Raw genomic sequence first — 16,374 nt, 5'->3', positions numbered from 1 at the left:
CAGAGATACCCTGTATGGTCAGACACAGCCATTACACAGCACATCAGGAAAAAACTGTGGAGGAAGAAAGCGCAAAATAGGGTCTTATCTGGTGGACAAGAGATTAAAATGTAAAGAGACAGGTACTCACCTGTTTCCGTTGTGACAGGCACAACTCCTCTGCGAGCATTTAGGCAGAAAGTGCATATGGTGGTCAGCTGCAGCCCCGATGGGAAAGTAGATCACAAGATGTATGAGAAAAACGGGTTTGATGCTGCGCTAAAAACCACAACTCCAGGGGATTTGATGAAATCCTTTTCTTTATTTGCACGGGTCAACGCGTTTCGAAGGCACAGCCGCCTTCTTCATCAGGACAATATAAAGCTGTTCTTTTTTGCTTTATATTGTCCTGATGAAGAAGGCGGCTGTGCCTTCGAAACGCGTTGACCCGTGCAAATAAAGAAAAGGATTTCATCAAATCCCCTGGAGTTGTGGTTTTTAGCGCAGCATCAAACCCGTTTTTCTCATACATCTTGTGAATTACACAGCACATAGCATAGATACCCTGTATGGTCAGACACAGCCATTACACAGCACTTAGGACGGACATATTTCTAAGAATATCTCAGCACAGGAACATTTATATAACATCCAATTGTGGAAATTATTATTCCAAGATCTACTAATTACAATGCACTTTGTTTGTGGGAACCTTGTAACCGTCCCCAGTGATAAAAAACACATAAATATTCTGTAATAAATGTTTATTTTTTACCCTAATAAAAGCAGTATCACTTATTGTGGATTCATCAGTGATTTCTAACCTTTGTTCTTCTTCCTCCTCGCACTCCCCGGCTGATGGTCGTTCACTAAACGGTTCAGATAATTCCAAGCTAGGTCCATTTTGCTGAAGAGGAAGACATTGTGGTATGGGACACGGTTTCCATTTTCTTGTAGGATTGTCTCCTTCTTCCGCTCGCTGCTGTCCTCCAGATTGTGAATAATGATGATCAGGTTCCTCCGCTCTGCACAAAACATCACAGGATAAAGATCCAGAAACCACGAAGAACATCAATTTCAGACGTGACACTGACTATTTGGTGACAATGGCGCCCGTCGGGGGATGGGCTGAAATAAATTGGGCAGCAAATGAACATTGAGTTATTGAACCTAATATTTTGGAAACAGAAACAACAGACAACAGTGAAGATCTGAGGGACTTTATCATGGGTCAAACTAACGTCTGGATAACTGGTCATCTCCAGGGCTATGTGGGGTGTTCCTGTTATACGGCAGGTCTTGTGGGGGTGGGGTGCTCCCAGTATAGAGGGGTCTTGAGGGGTGTTCACATTATATGGCAGATTTTGTGGAGTGTTTCCAGTACTTGGTGGATTTTGTGAGGGTTTTCCAGAATTTACTAGGTCTTGTGGATTTTCTCTAATATATTGTGGATCTTTTGAGGTATTCCCAGTATATGGCAGTTCTTTTGGGGAGTCTCTGGTATACTGTGGGTATTGTGAGGTGTTCTTGGTGTACGGCTGCCCTTATGGGGTGTTCCTAGTATACAGCAGGTCTTGCGGTGTGTTCCTGGTATACATCCTCACTTGTGGATGGTGTGGAGCACATCCTCACTTGTAGATGGTGTGGAGCACATCCTCACTTGTAGATGGTGTGGAGCACATCCTCACTTGTAGATGGTGTGGAGCACATCCTCACTTGTAAATGGTGTGGAGACCATCCTCACTTGTAGATGGTGTGGAGCCCATCCTCACTTGTGGATGGTGTGGAGCCCATCCTCACTTGTAGATGGTGTGGAGCCCATCCTCACTTGTGGATGGTGTGGAGCCCATCCTCACTTGTGGATGGTGTGGAGACCATCCTCACTTGTAGATGGTGTGGAGACCATCCTCACTTTTAGATGGTGTGGAACCCATCCTCACTTGTGGATGGTGTGGAGCCCATCCTCACTTGTAGATGGTTTGGAGACCATCCTCACTTGTAGATGGTGTGGAGCCCATCCTCACTTGTACATGGTGTGGAGACCATCCTCACTTGTAGATGGTTTGGAGACCATCCTCACTTGTAGATGGTGTGGAGCCCATCGTCACTTATAGATGGTGTGGAGCCCATCCTCACTTGTGGATGGATGGAGACCATCCTCACTTGTAGATGGTTTGGAGACCATCCTCACTTGTAGATGGTGTGGAGCCCATCCTCACTTGTAGATGGTGTGGAGCCCATCCTCACTTGTAGATGGTGTGGAGCCCATCATCACTTGTAGATGGTTTGGAGACCATCCTCACTTGTAGATGGTTTGGAGACCATCCTCACTTGTAGATGGTTTGGAGACCATCCTCACTTGTAGATGGTTTGGAGACCATCCTTACTTGTAGATGGTGTGGAGCCCATCATCACTTGTAGATGGTTTGGAGACCATCCTCACTTGTAGATGGTTTGGAGACCATCCTCACTTGTAGATGGTTTGGAGACCATCCTCACTTGTAGATGGTTTGGAGACCATCCTCACTTGTAGATGGTGTGCAGCCCATCACTTGTAGATGGTGTGGAGACTATCCTCACTGGTCGACGGTGTGGAGTCCATCCTCACTTGTGAATGATGTGGAGCCTGTCATCACTTGTAGATGGTGTGGAGCCCGTCATCACTTGTAGATGGTGTGGAGCCCATCCTCACTTGTAGATGGTGTGGAGCCCATCCTCACTTGTAGATGGTTTGGAGACCATCCTCACTTGTAGATGGTGTGGAGCCCGTCATCACTTGTAGATGGTGTGGAGCCCATCCTCACTTGTAGATGGTGTGGAGCCCATCCTCACTTGTAGATGGTTTGGAGACCATCCTCACTTGTAGATGGTTTGGAGACCATCCTCACTTGTAGATGGTGTGGAGCCCGTCATCACTTGTAGATGGTGTGGAGCCCATCCTCACTTGTAGATGGTTTGGAGACCATCCTCACTTGTAGATGGTGTGGAGCCCATCCTCACTTGTAGATGGTGTGGAGCCCATCATCACTTGTAGATGGTGTGGAGCCCATCCTCACTTGTAGACGGTGTGGAGCCCATCCTCACTTGTGGATGATGTGGAGCCCGTCATCACTTGTAGATGGTGTGGAGCCCATCCTCACTTGTAGATGGTGTGGAGACCATCCTCACTTGTAGATGGTTTGGAGACCATCCTCACTTGTAGATGGTGTGGAGCCCGTCATCACTTGTAGATGGTGTGGAGCCCATCCTCACTTGTAGATGGTTTGGAGACCATCCTCACTTGTAGATGGTGTGGAGCCCATCCTCACTTGTAGATGGTGTGGAGCCCATCATCACTTGTAGATGGTGTGGAGACCATCCTCACTTGTAGACGGTGTGGAGCCCATCCTCACTTGTGGATGATGTGGAGCCCGTCATCACTTCTAGATGGTGTGGAGCCCATCCACTCCATGCTCTGTTACTATCTAATTGCATGTCTGGATCTACATGTGATGACCTCTTTAAACCCGGACAGTAGAATATTTAATCATGGAATCTTTTTCTGTATATTTTGTACAACTCTCATTATTTTATGATATTTGTTCTGTAGATTGGTCTATTGATCTCTTACCCGATAATAACCCAAGTCTCTGTCTCATGGCTGGGAATGTCTCCCGATTATATCCGCTGCAGATGTAGACGTAGAAGCTGCAGGAGGACATCATCTTGAATACCTTCTTTATGTCTTTATCAGACGTGTTAATGAATAGGATCCTCTTTATTATTTCTGAGAAGTGATAAGAACTCAGCGCCTGATGTAACCATCCAAAAGTGTTCTCCTCCCAGAAGTCAGCGATGATCCCAACCTTGTGTGCTTTACCTGATCCCTGTATAACACAAAAAGTGAAAGCAAGGAAGAACGGAAGGAAAGAAGGAAGAACGGAAGGAAAGAAAGAAGGAAGGAAGAAAGGAAGAACGGAAGGAAAGAAAGAAGAAAGGAAGAAAGGAAGAACGGAAGGAAAGAAAGAAGAAAGGAAGAAAGGAAGAACGGAAGGAAAGAAAGAAGGAAGGAAGGAGGAAGAAAGGAGGGAATGTTGAAAGGCTTTGTGTTTCTTACCGTGCAGCCTTTCCCAGGTTCTGTCATTCAGAGGAGAAGATCTCGGTAAAACACATAGATCCATTATAGAGATGATAATTGTACAATGCATGTAATATACCACTCTGTATAGCATACAGGATATCTGCATAGATCTATGATGGTCTTCCGGGCAGTGACCGGCGGCAGCAGGTGCCATTATAGCCGGAGACCATTCCACATACTGTACGTGTTAGTATCAGGTTTTAGTGTAAACTTAAAGGGACCCTGTCACCAGATTTGGCGACTATAAACTGTGGCCGAAGCTTTGGACACCACCAGTCAGCCCTTCTAGGCATCATCTAGAATACTGTATATAAGAGCCCTGGCCACTCTGTAGAATGTAAAAAACACGATGATTGATGCTGTTCTCGATCAGCGCCTTCTCCATCTTGTGTGATTGTTTGCCTTCCTCCTTCCCAGCCCCGTGTGGATGACGCTTCTTAAGTCATCCACAAAGACTCTCCCACTACACTTATGACTTTCCAACTCCATATCTCTCCATCCTCTACAGCTCTGAGCGTGAGACGACCTTCATTTTATAAACAATCATCTTGGCTTCTCATATATAAATATCAGTTGTAGCTATTCAGCATATGATTAGTTATGTAGATTCTCGTCATGTCACTGCATTGTTACTGTTTTGCTCTTGGTGTTTGAATTTTTTATACCTGTATACTACAATTACAACAAGTTCTCACATTCCCTAATAGCTCAGAGTGTTATTAGGTTGATTGCCAGAGAAAGGTAAATGGTTCGAATCAAAGAGCAGCCATGGAGAAGATTCCCAAGAAAAAAGACTCAACCTTATCCTACTCATCGATAGCGGTCTTTTGGCCAAGAAAATGACCAAACTGCATCATGTAAGGTCATAACAGGTGGAAGAATAAGAAATGAAGCCCGTCCACACAGTCAAAAGCCAAGAGGTGACGTCCAGACAAAATATCGGAGTCATCACAAGGTCTATCAGTTCTGGAGACACCCGACAGTGGAGGCGGCTCGTCTGCTCCATAATAGTGAGATCAGAGACGCCCATGTAAACACCGAGCAACACGTGTTACACAAGTCTGGAATGGTGGCCCGAAAAAAATGATGAAGAAGCCTCAACTTCAATATCATCATAAAAAGTGTCAACTCGAGATTGCAAAGAAGAACGAAAAGTGGAAGATTGGAAACGGGTGATTTGGAGCAATGAGAAGAAAGTCAATAGATGTCTCTGATGGGGGAAATGGGTCTGGATGAAACAAGGGAACAAGGGTTGAACGGATTGAGAAACTGAAGAAACTGTCAAGTTTGGTGGAAGAAGCCTGATGATCCAGGGTGTTTACAGCCAAAGGCGTTGGACACTTGACCAGGATCGATGTTGGCCTCAATGCTGAGCTATATGTGTGTATCCTACAAGATGAGTTACTTCATACACTCGAGTACTATGGGTATGAAATGGATGACATAGTGTTCCAACAGGACAACGACCCGAAGCATACGGTGAGATTGTAGAAGAAATGGTTCAATGACAATGAAGTAGAGGGGCTGGATTGTCCCCCAGAGTCCCCAGACCTCAACCCAATCCAACACTTGTGCTGAAGAAAAAGCTGTAAACATACAAGGAACGTGGAGAAGAGACCTGACCAGTATACACCAACACTGGGAACGTGGAGAAGAGACCTGACCAGTATACACCAACACTAGGAATGTGGAGAAGAGACCTGACCAGTATACACCAACACTGGGAACGTGGAGAAGAGACCTGACCAGTATACAACAACACTGGGAACATGGAGAAGAGACCTGACCAGTATACACCAACACTGGGAACGTGGAGAAGAGACCTGACCAGTATACACCAACACTAGGAACGTGGAGAAGAGACCTGACCAGTATACACCAACACTGGGAACGTGGAGAAGAGACCTGACCAGTATACACCAACACTGGGAACATGGAGAAGAGACCTGACCAGTATACACCAACACTGGGAACATGGAGAAGAGACCTGACTAGTATACACCAACACTGGAAACATGGAGAAGAGACCTGACCAGTATACACCAACACTGGGAACGTGGAGAAGAGACCTGACCAGTATACACCAACACTGGGAACGTGGAGAAGAGACCTGACCAGTATACACCAACACTGGGAACGTGGAGAAGAGACCTGACCAGTATACACCAACACTGGGAACATGGAGAAGACACCTGACCAGTATACACCAACACTGGGAACGTGGAGAAGAGACCTGACCAGTATACACCAACACTGGGAACGTGGAGAAGAGACCTGACCAGTATACACCAACACTGGGAACATGGAGAAGACACCTGACCAGTATACACCAACACTGGGAACGTGGAGAAGAGACCTGACCAGTATACACCAACACTGGGAACGTGGAATAAAGATCTGACCAGTATACAACAACACTGGGAACGTGGAGAAGAGACCTGACCAGTATACAACAACACTGGGAACGTGGAGAAGAGACCTGACCAGTATACACCAACACTGGGAACGTGGAGAAGAGACCTGACCAGTATACACCAACACTGGGAACATGGAGAAGAGACCTGACCAGTATACACCAACACTGGGAACATGGAGAAGAGACCTGACCTGTATTCACCAACACTGGGAACGTGGGGAAGAGACCTGACCAGTATACACCAACACTCGGAACATGGAGAAGAGACCTGACCAGTATACACCAACACTGGGAATGTGGAGAACAGACCTGACCAGTATACACCAACACTGGGAACGTGGAGAAGAGACCTGACCAGTATACACCAACACTGGGAACATGGAGAAGAAACCTGACCAGTATACACCAACACTGGGAACGTGGAGAAGAGACCTGACCAGTATACACCAACACTGGGAACGTGGAGAAGAAACCTGACCAGTATACACCAACACTGGGAACGTGGAGAAGAGACCTGACCAGTATACACCAACACTGGGAACGTGGAGAAGAGACCTGACTAGTATACACCAACACTGGGAACGTGGAGAAGAGATCTGACCAGTATACAACAACACTGGGAACGTGGAGAAGAGACCTGACCAGTATACACCAACACTGGGAACGTGGAGAAGAGACCTGACCAGTATACACCAACACTGGGAACGTGGAGAAGAGACCTGACCAATATACACCAACACTGGGAACGTGGAGAAGAGACCTGACCAGCATACACCAACACTGGGAACGTGGAGAAGAGACCTGACCAGTATACACCAACACTGGGAACATGGAGAACAGACCTGAGCAGTATACACCAACACTGGGAACATGGAGAAGAGACCTGACCAGCATACACCAACACTGGGAACATGGAGAAGAGACCTGACCAGTATATACCAACACTGGGAACGTGGAGAAGAGACCTGACCAGTATACACCAACACTGGGAACGTGGAGAAGAGACCTGACCAGTATACACCAACACTGGGAACGTGGAGAAGAGACCTGACCAGTATACACCAACACTGGGAACATGGAGAACAGACCTGAGCAGTATACACCAACACTGGGAACGTGGAGAAGAGACCTGACCAGTATACACCAACACTGGGAACGTGGAGAAGAGACCTGACCAGTATACACCAACACTGGGAACGTGGAGAAGAGACCTGACCAGTATACACCAACACTGGGAACGTGGAGAACAGACCTGAGCAGTATACACCAACACTGGGAACATGGAGAAGAGACCTGACCAGTATACACCAACACTGGGAACGTGGAGAAGAGACCTGACCAGTATACACCAACACTGGGAACATGGAGAAGAGACCTGACCAGTATACACCAACACTGGGAACGTGGAGAAGAGACCTGACCAGTATACACCGACACTGGGAACATGGAGAAGAGACCTGACCAGTATACACCGACACTGGGAACATGGAGAAGAGACCTAACCAGTATACACCAACACTGGGAACATGGAGAAGAGACCTGACCAGTATACACCAACACTGGGAACATGGAGAAGAGACCTAACCAGTATACACCAACACTGGAAACATGGAGAAGAGACCTGACCAGTATACACCGACACTGGGAACATGGAGAAGAGACCTGACCAGTATACACCGACACTGGGAACATGGAGAAGAGACCTGACCAGTATACACCAACACTGGGAACATGGAGAAGAGACCTGAGCAGTATACACCAACACTGGGAACATGGAGAAGAGACCTGAGCAGTATACACCAACACTGGGAACGTGGAGAAAAGATCTGACCAGTATACACCAACACTGGGAACATGGAGAAGAGACCTGACCAGTATACACCAACACTGGGAACATGGAGAAGAGACCTGACCAGTATACACCAACACTGGGAACGTGGAGAAAAGACCTGACCAGTATACACCAACACTGGGAACATGGAGAAGAGACCTGACCAGTATACACCAACACTGGGAACGTGGAGAAGAGACCTGACCAGTATACACCAACACTGGGAACGTGGAGAAGAGACCTGACCAGTATACACCAACACTGGGAACGCGGAGAAGAGACCTGACCAGTATACATCAACACTGGGAACGCGGAGAAGAGACCTGACCAGTATACACCAACACTGGGAACGTGGAGAAGAGACCTGACCAGTATACACCAACACTGGGAACGTGGAGAAGAGGCCTGACCAGTATACACCAACACTGGGAACGTGAGGAAGAGACCTGACCAGTATACACCAACACTGGGAACATGGAGAAGAGACATGACCAGTATACACCAACACTGGGAACATGGAGAAGAATCCGGACCGGTATACACCAACACTGGGAACATGGAGAACAGACCTGACCAGTATACATCAACACTGGGAACATGGAGAAGAGACCTGACCAGTATACACCAACACTGGGAACGTGGAGAATAGACCTGACCAGTATACACCAACACTGGGAACGCGGAGAAGAGACCTGACCAGTATACACCAACACTAGGAACGTGTAGAAGAGACCTGACCAGTATACACCAACACTGGGAACGTGGAGAAGAGACCTGACCAGTATACACCAACACTGGGAACATGGAGAAGAGACCTGACCAGTATACACCAACACTGGGAACGTGGAGAAGAGACCTGACCAGTATACACCAACACTGGGAACGTGGAGAAGAGACCTGACCAGTATACACCAACACTGGGAACGTTTAGAAGAGACCTGACCAGTATACACCAACACTGGGAACATGGAGAAGAGACCTGACCAGTATACACCAACACTGGGAACGCGGAGAAGAGACCTGACCAGTATACACCAACACTAGGAACGTGTAGAAGAGACCTGACCAGTATACACCAACACTGGGAACGTGGAGAAGAGACCTGACCAGTATACACCAACACTGGGAACGTGGAGAAGAGACCTGACCAGTATACACCAACACTAGGAACATGGAGAAGAGATCTGACCAGTATACACCAACACTGGGAACGTGGAGAAGAGACCTGACCAGTATACACCAACACTGGGAACGTGGAGAAGAGACCTGGGATCAGATATCGGTGGAGCCATGTTGGAATATGATGGAGCCCAGAAGGATTCAAGAGGGTGAAAGCAAAATACTAACAAAACAGTAACAATGCAGTGAGGAGAATGTGCAGAACTCATCATATAATGAATAAATCTCCCTCAGTCCCTGAGACCTCCAGGGAATTTATTATAAAATGACTGATCACTCTGCCACCAGGGAATTTGCTGAAAATGAATAGGCCCCCCCTTTAGGGCTTTTAGTGTGGGGGGCACTCATGGGTTTGCCTGACACCCTATTTCTTGCTTTTAATGATTTAGTGTTTCTTTAAATTTTTAGATTAAAGGGAACCTGTCAGCAGAATTTTCGCAATTAAACTAAAAGCTTCCCCTCTGTAGCTCCGGGGCTGCATTCTAGGAAGGTTCCTGTTGCTACTGTGCCCCCTTTGAGACCAAAATAAACACTTTATAAATTCTTACCTTTTTGTATGCAAATGTGTTTTTATGGTCACGGGGGCGGGCTGTATTTCGTCTATTATTCGCACCCTTGCTGCTGTACGCCGTCCCTCATTGCTCATTTACATACATTAGGACACCGCCCTCATGTAACTGTGCTCCCGAGGTCTCGTGCATGCCCAGTGGCACTCTTGCGGGACTGAGCACTGTGCAAAGTGTGAATGCTGGTGAGGTGATTGCGCAGGCGCGAGATTATGGGCGGTGCTGTGATTGTCATCCAAGTACCCGCCCATAATCTCGTGCCCGCGCTTTTCCCTCTGCCTCCACCGTTATGCACAAGTGCTGGCCATATGACCCCACGTCAGCTGTTACCTATCGGTGGTGTGCTGCTCCAGGGAAAGATGGGTAATAGGTAACATGGTTCATATGGCCAGCGCTTGCGCATAACGGTGGAGGCAGAGGGAAAAGCGCGGGCACGAGATTATGGGCGGGTACTTGCATGACGTTGCTGATGACAATCACAGCGCCGCCCATAATCTCGCGCCTGCGCAATTGTGGCACCCCTGACCTGGTCAGGCACCACTGAGTACTGCACCCATGCTGGGTGCAGTACAATACAGGTAATCCAGAAGGCTGACAGAGGTGTGACTACACAGGCGCATAGTAATCAGGTCTCACACATCTACCTTTGAGGGGACTCCTGAGAGATTCCAGGAGGGGGCGTGGCCTCCATGTCCACTCAAGGGGTGTGGTAGAGGGCCTGGTTGCTAGGTGGCGTAGGCAAGAACAGGAGAGGAGGAGCAGTGAGCCAGTTAATGAGTGCAGCTCAGGGAGAGCAGTCGCATGCCGCAGACCCTGGAGTCTGTCACAATCTGACAGCGTACGCTCAGTGACTACCGACGGGGGAGACCGGTCACCTGGTAGTGCCACCCGAAATCCACCCAAGGCTAGAGAGAGCAAAGGGGTGGCAGAGTAAGGGGACTGCCAGATCGGTACCAGGCCCGCAGGGGTAACAGGTTCCAGTGCAGAGGTAGATTCAGCTTCTTCTGCCAAATCTGCCGGTGGGGGCACTTAATGCTCCACCAACAACACTACAGAGTCCGCAGCCACGTAGCAAAGGGAGGGCCCATAGTTCACAGGAGGCAAGCAGTCAGAGTGACCTGGTCCAGGCTACAAGCAAACGGGCCAAAACGAGGGGAGAGAGGCAGCAGCAACTTCCCTGGGTGACCCCCGTAGGGACTGCAAGTCGGGGTCACCACAAACACAAAAGGGCTAAGGAAGGCGAGTTGGTGGTCACCCTCATCAGCCAGCCAGAAGGATACCTGGTTCCAGCCTGGTTCATCCCAGCTACGCCCGGGTTACTCGCCTGCCATCAACTGTGAGTAAAGACCCTGAAAGACTGTTTGGACTGTGCCTGAGTCATTCTGCGACCTGTGGTCCCACACTCCTACACAGGGCCCTGGGGCTTGCCTCACTCTCGGGAGGCCACTACAACTGACTGCACCCACCATCAGCCCCAGGCACCCCTTCAACTGCAGTGGCGGTCACCCTGACCGCAATACCGAGAGTGGCGTCATGACAAATCCTAAAAAAAAGGTTCCCTACCTGTGACCAGACTGTTCCATCCACGTGGAGTCCCTGAAGGTAATGCACCGACACAACAGCACCTGCGGGGGTCCACATCTGGTGTCACGAACAGGATGAGGACTAGACCTGTTTAGACAGGTGACCATGTGCCTGGGCGGTCCGCTTAAAAAGTTTGAAGCGCCGCCATATTGCCACCATGAAAAGCGCGCCAAGAAACTGCAGCAACATGTGAAAATGGAAGTTACCGGCCGCGAAGAGGTGTGGCTACCCAGAGAAGCCCTGGAGTGTGCTGGCCTTACAAGAGAGGATGGGAGGCGGATCTGTCCTGAGACAGCGGGAAAAAGCGGCGCTGCAAGAAAAAGAAAAGTCTGTTATTAAAAGAAGAACTACAGGAAGTGACAGGGCAGTTGCTGGAAAGAGAACTGAAGGAAGAAGCAGAGGAGATGGCGTCTGAACGCAGAGACCCAGAGCCAGGCTCCGCTGCCTGGTGGGATTGGGAGCTTGCCCAGTTCTGCGACCGACTGGAGGCCAGGATCGTACAGCAGATCAGAGATGAACGCAAGGAGCTTCTGCAGTTGGCTACAGCAGTTCGGGCCTACGAGAGGTGGACCGCGCGACAAGTGCCACACCGGGCGGCGACGACTCAGACCCCGATGATGCTACCGATGGGTGAGTCCTGTGTTGCCCCTGCCTGCGCGAGTGCCCCGACCCCCTCTGCCATGCCCACGGCCCCTGGAGAGATGCGTGGCGATGCTGAACCAGGCCACAGCCCTGCCGGGTGCAGCCCGCCAAGTCCAGGCCGCCGCCATGCTAGGCCCGGCCCGCCAAGAACCGGTCGCAGCAGCGACTCCAATCCAGGCCGCCACAGTGATGCCCTGCTCGGCCCGCCAAGATCCCGCCGCAGCCGCGACGCCCATCCACACCGCAGGTGCGGCCCTCCAAGACCAGGCCGCCGCCATGCCAGGCTCGGCCCGCCAAGCCAAGGCCCCAAAGCCATCTACCCCGGCCTGTAAGGCCAGAGCAGAGAAGGCTCCCCAGTCCAAGGAGCCGGGTCTCATGCCCCCACTGGGAGAAGACACTGAATGCCTAAAGTTCAGGGCGGACATGGAAGCACGGTTCCCAAAGGAAATGATGGACCGTTATCTGCTCCCCAGGCGCTCACCCAGAGTGTCCTCAGTGAATCCCATGGCTGACGGCCCACCTCCCTGGCCTGCAGATGAAAATCCATCCCCAGCGCTGCCGCAAAAGGAGTGCTCAGAAGAACTAAGGGGGAGGGGAGGCCAGGAGGCTGAGGAACTGACCCCAGAGCCATCAGCAGTGGATCCAGGCCTGGAGCCAGAGATGCTGCCGTACTCCCGCTGGGATGAAGAGAACCCAACACCCTCTGCTGATGAAGAGCTGACTGTACTGACCCCAAGTATGTACATCACCTGGGAGCCTGCAAGCAGTGAGATAGCAGCCCAGCAGAAGCCCGCCCGCAAGACACGGCGCCGCAGCAGAACGAAGCTTTCCCCTGCACAGCAGTCTCCAGATAGGAAGGACGAAGTAACGGCCCGGGACCTAGAAGAGAAGCGGATCCTGAGAAAAGCCTGCCACCAGGCGAGAGGCCCCCTTTGTTGTGGAGTTGTGGAGGAATTTAGTTTAAAATCTGGATACGGCTTCATAGTTGCACCTGGCCTGAAAGATGGCATCTTTGTAAGCAGGAGAGACATTAGAGCACACTTGCCTAGAGGACATCCAGGAAGAAACCTGTACATGGGAGACCTGGTAGAATTCACCAAACACCAAGAACGCGGATGGTACGCACTAGATGTTACACCATGCCCCAGAAATCCCTACAGTAACCCTGCTGTCTCAACACTACAAGATAAAGAAAGAGAAAAAGAAACAGAAGATGGAGATAGAGAAAGTGAAGACAAAAGCAAAGAACCCATTGATGAGACCACTACAGATGATGACAGAGATGTAGAAAGCAACAGGTGCCGTAGCCCTACAGGCCCAAGCCCTGGTGAAACAGAGGAATCCATGTAAGCAAAGTAAGAAGTACAGCAGTTTGAAAAGTTTGCAACGTTAATGTTTAAGAAATGTGCCCACATGAACTGATGTGAGAAACCCCTTTTTGCACTTTGAAAAATACGGACCATTAGGCTATGAACTGGCTATAGCCACAAACTCTCGCAGTGTTGATAGTTACCCTAGAGGTACCACCACCAGAGCCAGCCTGTTTAGGGGCCCGGCACGTCTGCGACCAGAAAGCATGCCTGTTTATGGGGCTTGGCTCTCCACCACAAAACAACAGCGTGACCGGGAACACCGCCTCTACATCCTGCCAGAAGTGGCTGAAGGCGCAGTGCAACTGAGAGGAAGCCGCCCCTACATCCTGCCAGAAGTGGCCGAAGACGCGGCACAGCAGAGAGGAGGGGCTTATGCCAATCACCGACCTTAGGAGAGGAAGGTTGGAGGAAAGGTCTGGGGAAGCGGATGGCCCAGACCTGGTTACCAAGAGGACCGGTGACCTACCTCCTGAGAGGGTATTGGGTGGGTTAACGGACTTGTGGGTGGAGGGTGGTGATGTATAGTACCTGGTGGTTTTAAAATGTTTTATATGTTTTACCTGTTTCATGCATTTTAAAATGTTGTCTTGCAGCCCGAGGACGTGCTCGTGATAACTAAGGGGGAATGTGGCGCCCCTGACCTGGTCAGGCACCACTGAGTACTGCACCCATGCTGGGGGCAGTACAATACAGGTAATCCAGAAGGCTGATCGAGATGTGAGTACACAGGCGCATAGTAATCAGGTCTCACACATCTACCTTTGAGGGGCTCCTGAGAGCTTCCAGGAGGGGGCAAGCAGCCGGAGTGGCCTGGTCCAGGCTACAAGCAAACGGGCCAAAACGAGGGGAGAAAGGCAGTAGCAACTTCCCTGGGTGAAGCCCCAGGCACCCCTTAAACTGCAGTGGCGGTCACCCTGACCGCAATACCGAGAGTGGCGTCACGACAAATCCTAAATGAAGGTTCCCTACCTGTGACCAGACTCTTCCATCCACGTGGAGTCCCTGAATGTAATGCACCGACACAACAACGCCACCAGTGGGGCTCCACACAATCACCTCACCAGCGTTCACGCTTTGCGCAGTGCTCAGTCCCGCGAGAGTGCCACTGCGCATGTGCCAGACCTCGGGAGCACAGTTACATGAGGGTGTCCTCATGTATGTAAATGAGCAATGAGGGATGGCGTACAGCGGCAAGGGTGCGAATAACGGACGAAATACAGCCCGCCCCCGTGACCATAAAAACACATTTGCATACAAGGTATATACATATATATATATATATATATATATATATACACATACATACATATATATAGATACAAAGGTAAGACTTTATAAAGTATTTATTTAGGTCTCAAAGGGGGCACAATAGAAACAGGAACGAACCTTCATAGAATGCAGCCCCGGAGCTGCAGAGGGGGAATCTTTTAGTTTAATTGCGAAAATTCTGCTGATAGGTTCCCTTTAATTGTTGTCGGCAGATTGTTGCAACAGCTCCAGGATTGGCTGACAGCTTTTGGCGGGAAGGGGAAGGGTACATAGGCTGAGGCCTGGTTGTCAGGAGTCATTGCTGACAGGACGCAGATCCGGCAGCTCCCGCCCCTCCCCCCGCATCTGGAGGTCTCGGAGTTATTAGTCGGGGGGGTCGCCCAGCTTAGCGTGAGTGGACAGTGCTTTATTCTGAGATATTGTAATATTAATCATTCATACAAGAGGTAATTTATTGGTTTCATTATTTATTGATTAAATTATTATGTGACGCATTAATAATCACCGCGGTCGTGTTCCCTGGAAATCGTCAGTGACAACGTGAGGAACTGCAGAGGCTTCTCAATGACGGAGAAGAAACAGAGAAGATGTCATGAAAATACTAGAAACCTCGAAACCTCACCCATTTCATCTGCCATGAGGCATTTCATATCATGAAACTTCTTTAGTGTTGCTTCCTCCATCCTGACCCGATCTGATCCTTCAGTCTGTTGGGGAGAAAGAGCGTTGGGTTCATCAATCAATGAAGACATGAGATCCTGAGATCCGGCCCTGTGTATCCATTCATCAATAATCGCAGCTTGTCCTGCAGATCTGCACGGAGATCAGGCTCACTTTACTGCCTGCTGCAATCATCGGATGAGGGTCTGAGGCCCGGGAACCTGAGGGGTCCCAAAAGCCCATCTACTATATAAGTAGTCATTATTATCAAATCATGAGGAATGGCCAACAAAGGGTGGATAGAAAGTGTAGGGATCAAGATAATATAACCTGCACCAGTGGGGGACCCTGTGATAAGACCATACGCAGACCAAAAGTTTGGACACACCTTCTCATCTCTAGAACAACTGTTAAGAGGAGACTTTGTGCAGCAGCCTTCATGGTAAAATAGCTGCTAGGAAACCTCTGCTAAGGACAGGCAACAAGCAGAAGAGAACACAAGGAATGGACATTAGACCAGTGGAAATCTGTGCTTTGGTCTGATGAGTCCAAATTTGAGATCTTTGGATCCAACCACCGTGTCTTTGTAGAAAAGGTGAACGGATGGACTCTACATGCCTGGTTCCCACCGTGAAGCATGGAGGAGGAGGTGTGATGGTGGGGGGGCTTTGCTGGTGACACTGTTGGGATTTATTCAGAATTGAAGGCATACTGAACCAGCATGGCTACCACAGCATCTTGCAGCGGCGTGCTAT

The 16,374-nt window shown here is 49.5% G+C and overlaps 1 protein-coding gene across 1 annotated transcript; it reads right to left on the bottom strand.

Annotated features, from left to right (window-relative positions):
* Window positions 1-798: 798 nt before the first annotated feature.
* LOC142246834 (uncharacterized) lies at window positions 799-15,711 on the bottom strand. Its single transcript, XM_075319883.1, has 4 exons — window positions 15,582-15,711; window positions 4,076-4,095; window positions 3,590-3,845; window positions 799-1,004 (listed from the first exon to the last, which is right to left on the bottom strand). The coding sequence occupies exons 1-4, from the start codon at window positions 15,709-15,711 to the stop codon at window positions 799-801; spliced, it is 612 nt and encodes a 203-aa protein (XP_075175998.1).
* Between the last annotated feature and the right edge of the window lie 663 nt (window positions 15,712-16,374).

This window comes from Anomaloglossus baeobatrachus, chromosome 7, assembly GCF_048569485.1.
Source record: "Anomaloglossus baeobatrachus isolate aAnoBae1 chromosome 7, aAnoBae1.hap1, whole genome shotgun sequence".
Taxonomy (NCBI): Eukaryota; Metazoa; Chordata; class Amphibia; order Anura; family Aromobatidae; genus Anomaloglossus; species Anomaloglossus baeobatrachus.
The sequence above is the reverse complement of the archived record's forward strand: the minus strand, read 5'-3'. Positions and strand labels throughout refer to the sequence as shown.

Coding starts and splice junctions, on each gene's coding strand:
- LOC142246834 (XM_075319883.1), bottom strand. CDS start 15,711: ATGTCTTCATTGATTGATGAACCCAACGCTCTTTCTCCCCAACAGACT. Junction 4,096..15,581: donor CCTCATGGCAGATGAAATGG/GTGAGGTTTCGA, acceptor TCTGAATGACAG/AACCTGGGAAAGGCTGCACG. Junction 1,005..3,589: donor GAGACTTGGGTTATTATCGG/GTAAGAGATCAA, acceptor TGTTTTGTGCAG/AGCGGAGGAACCTGATCATC.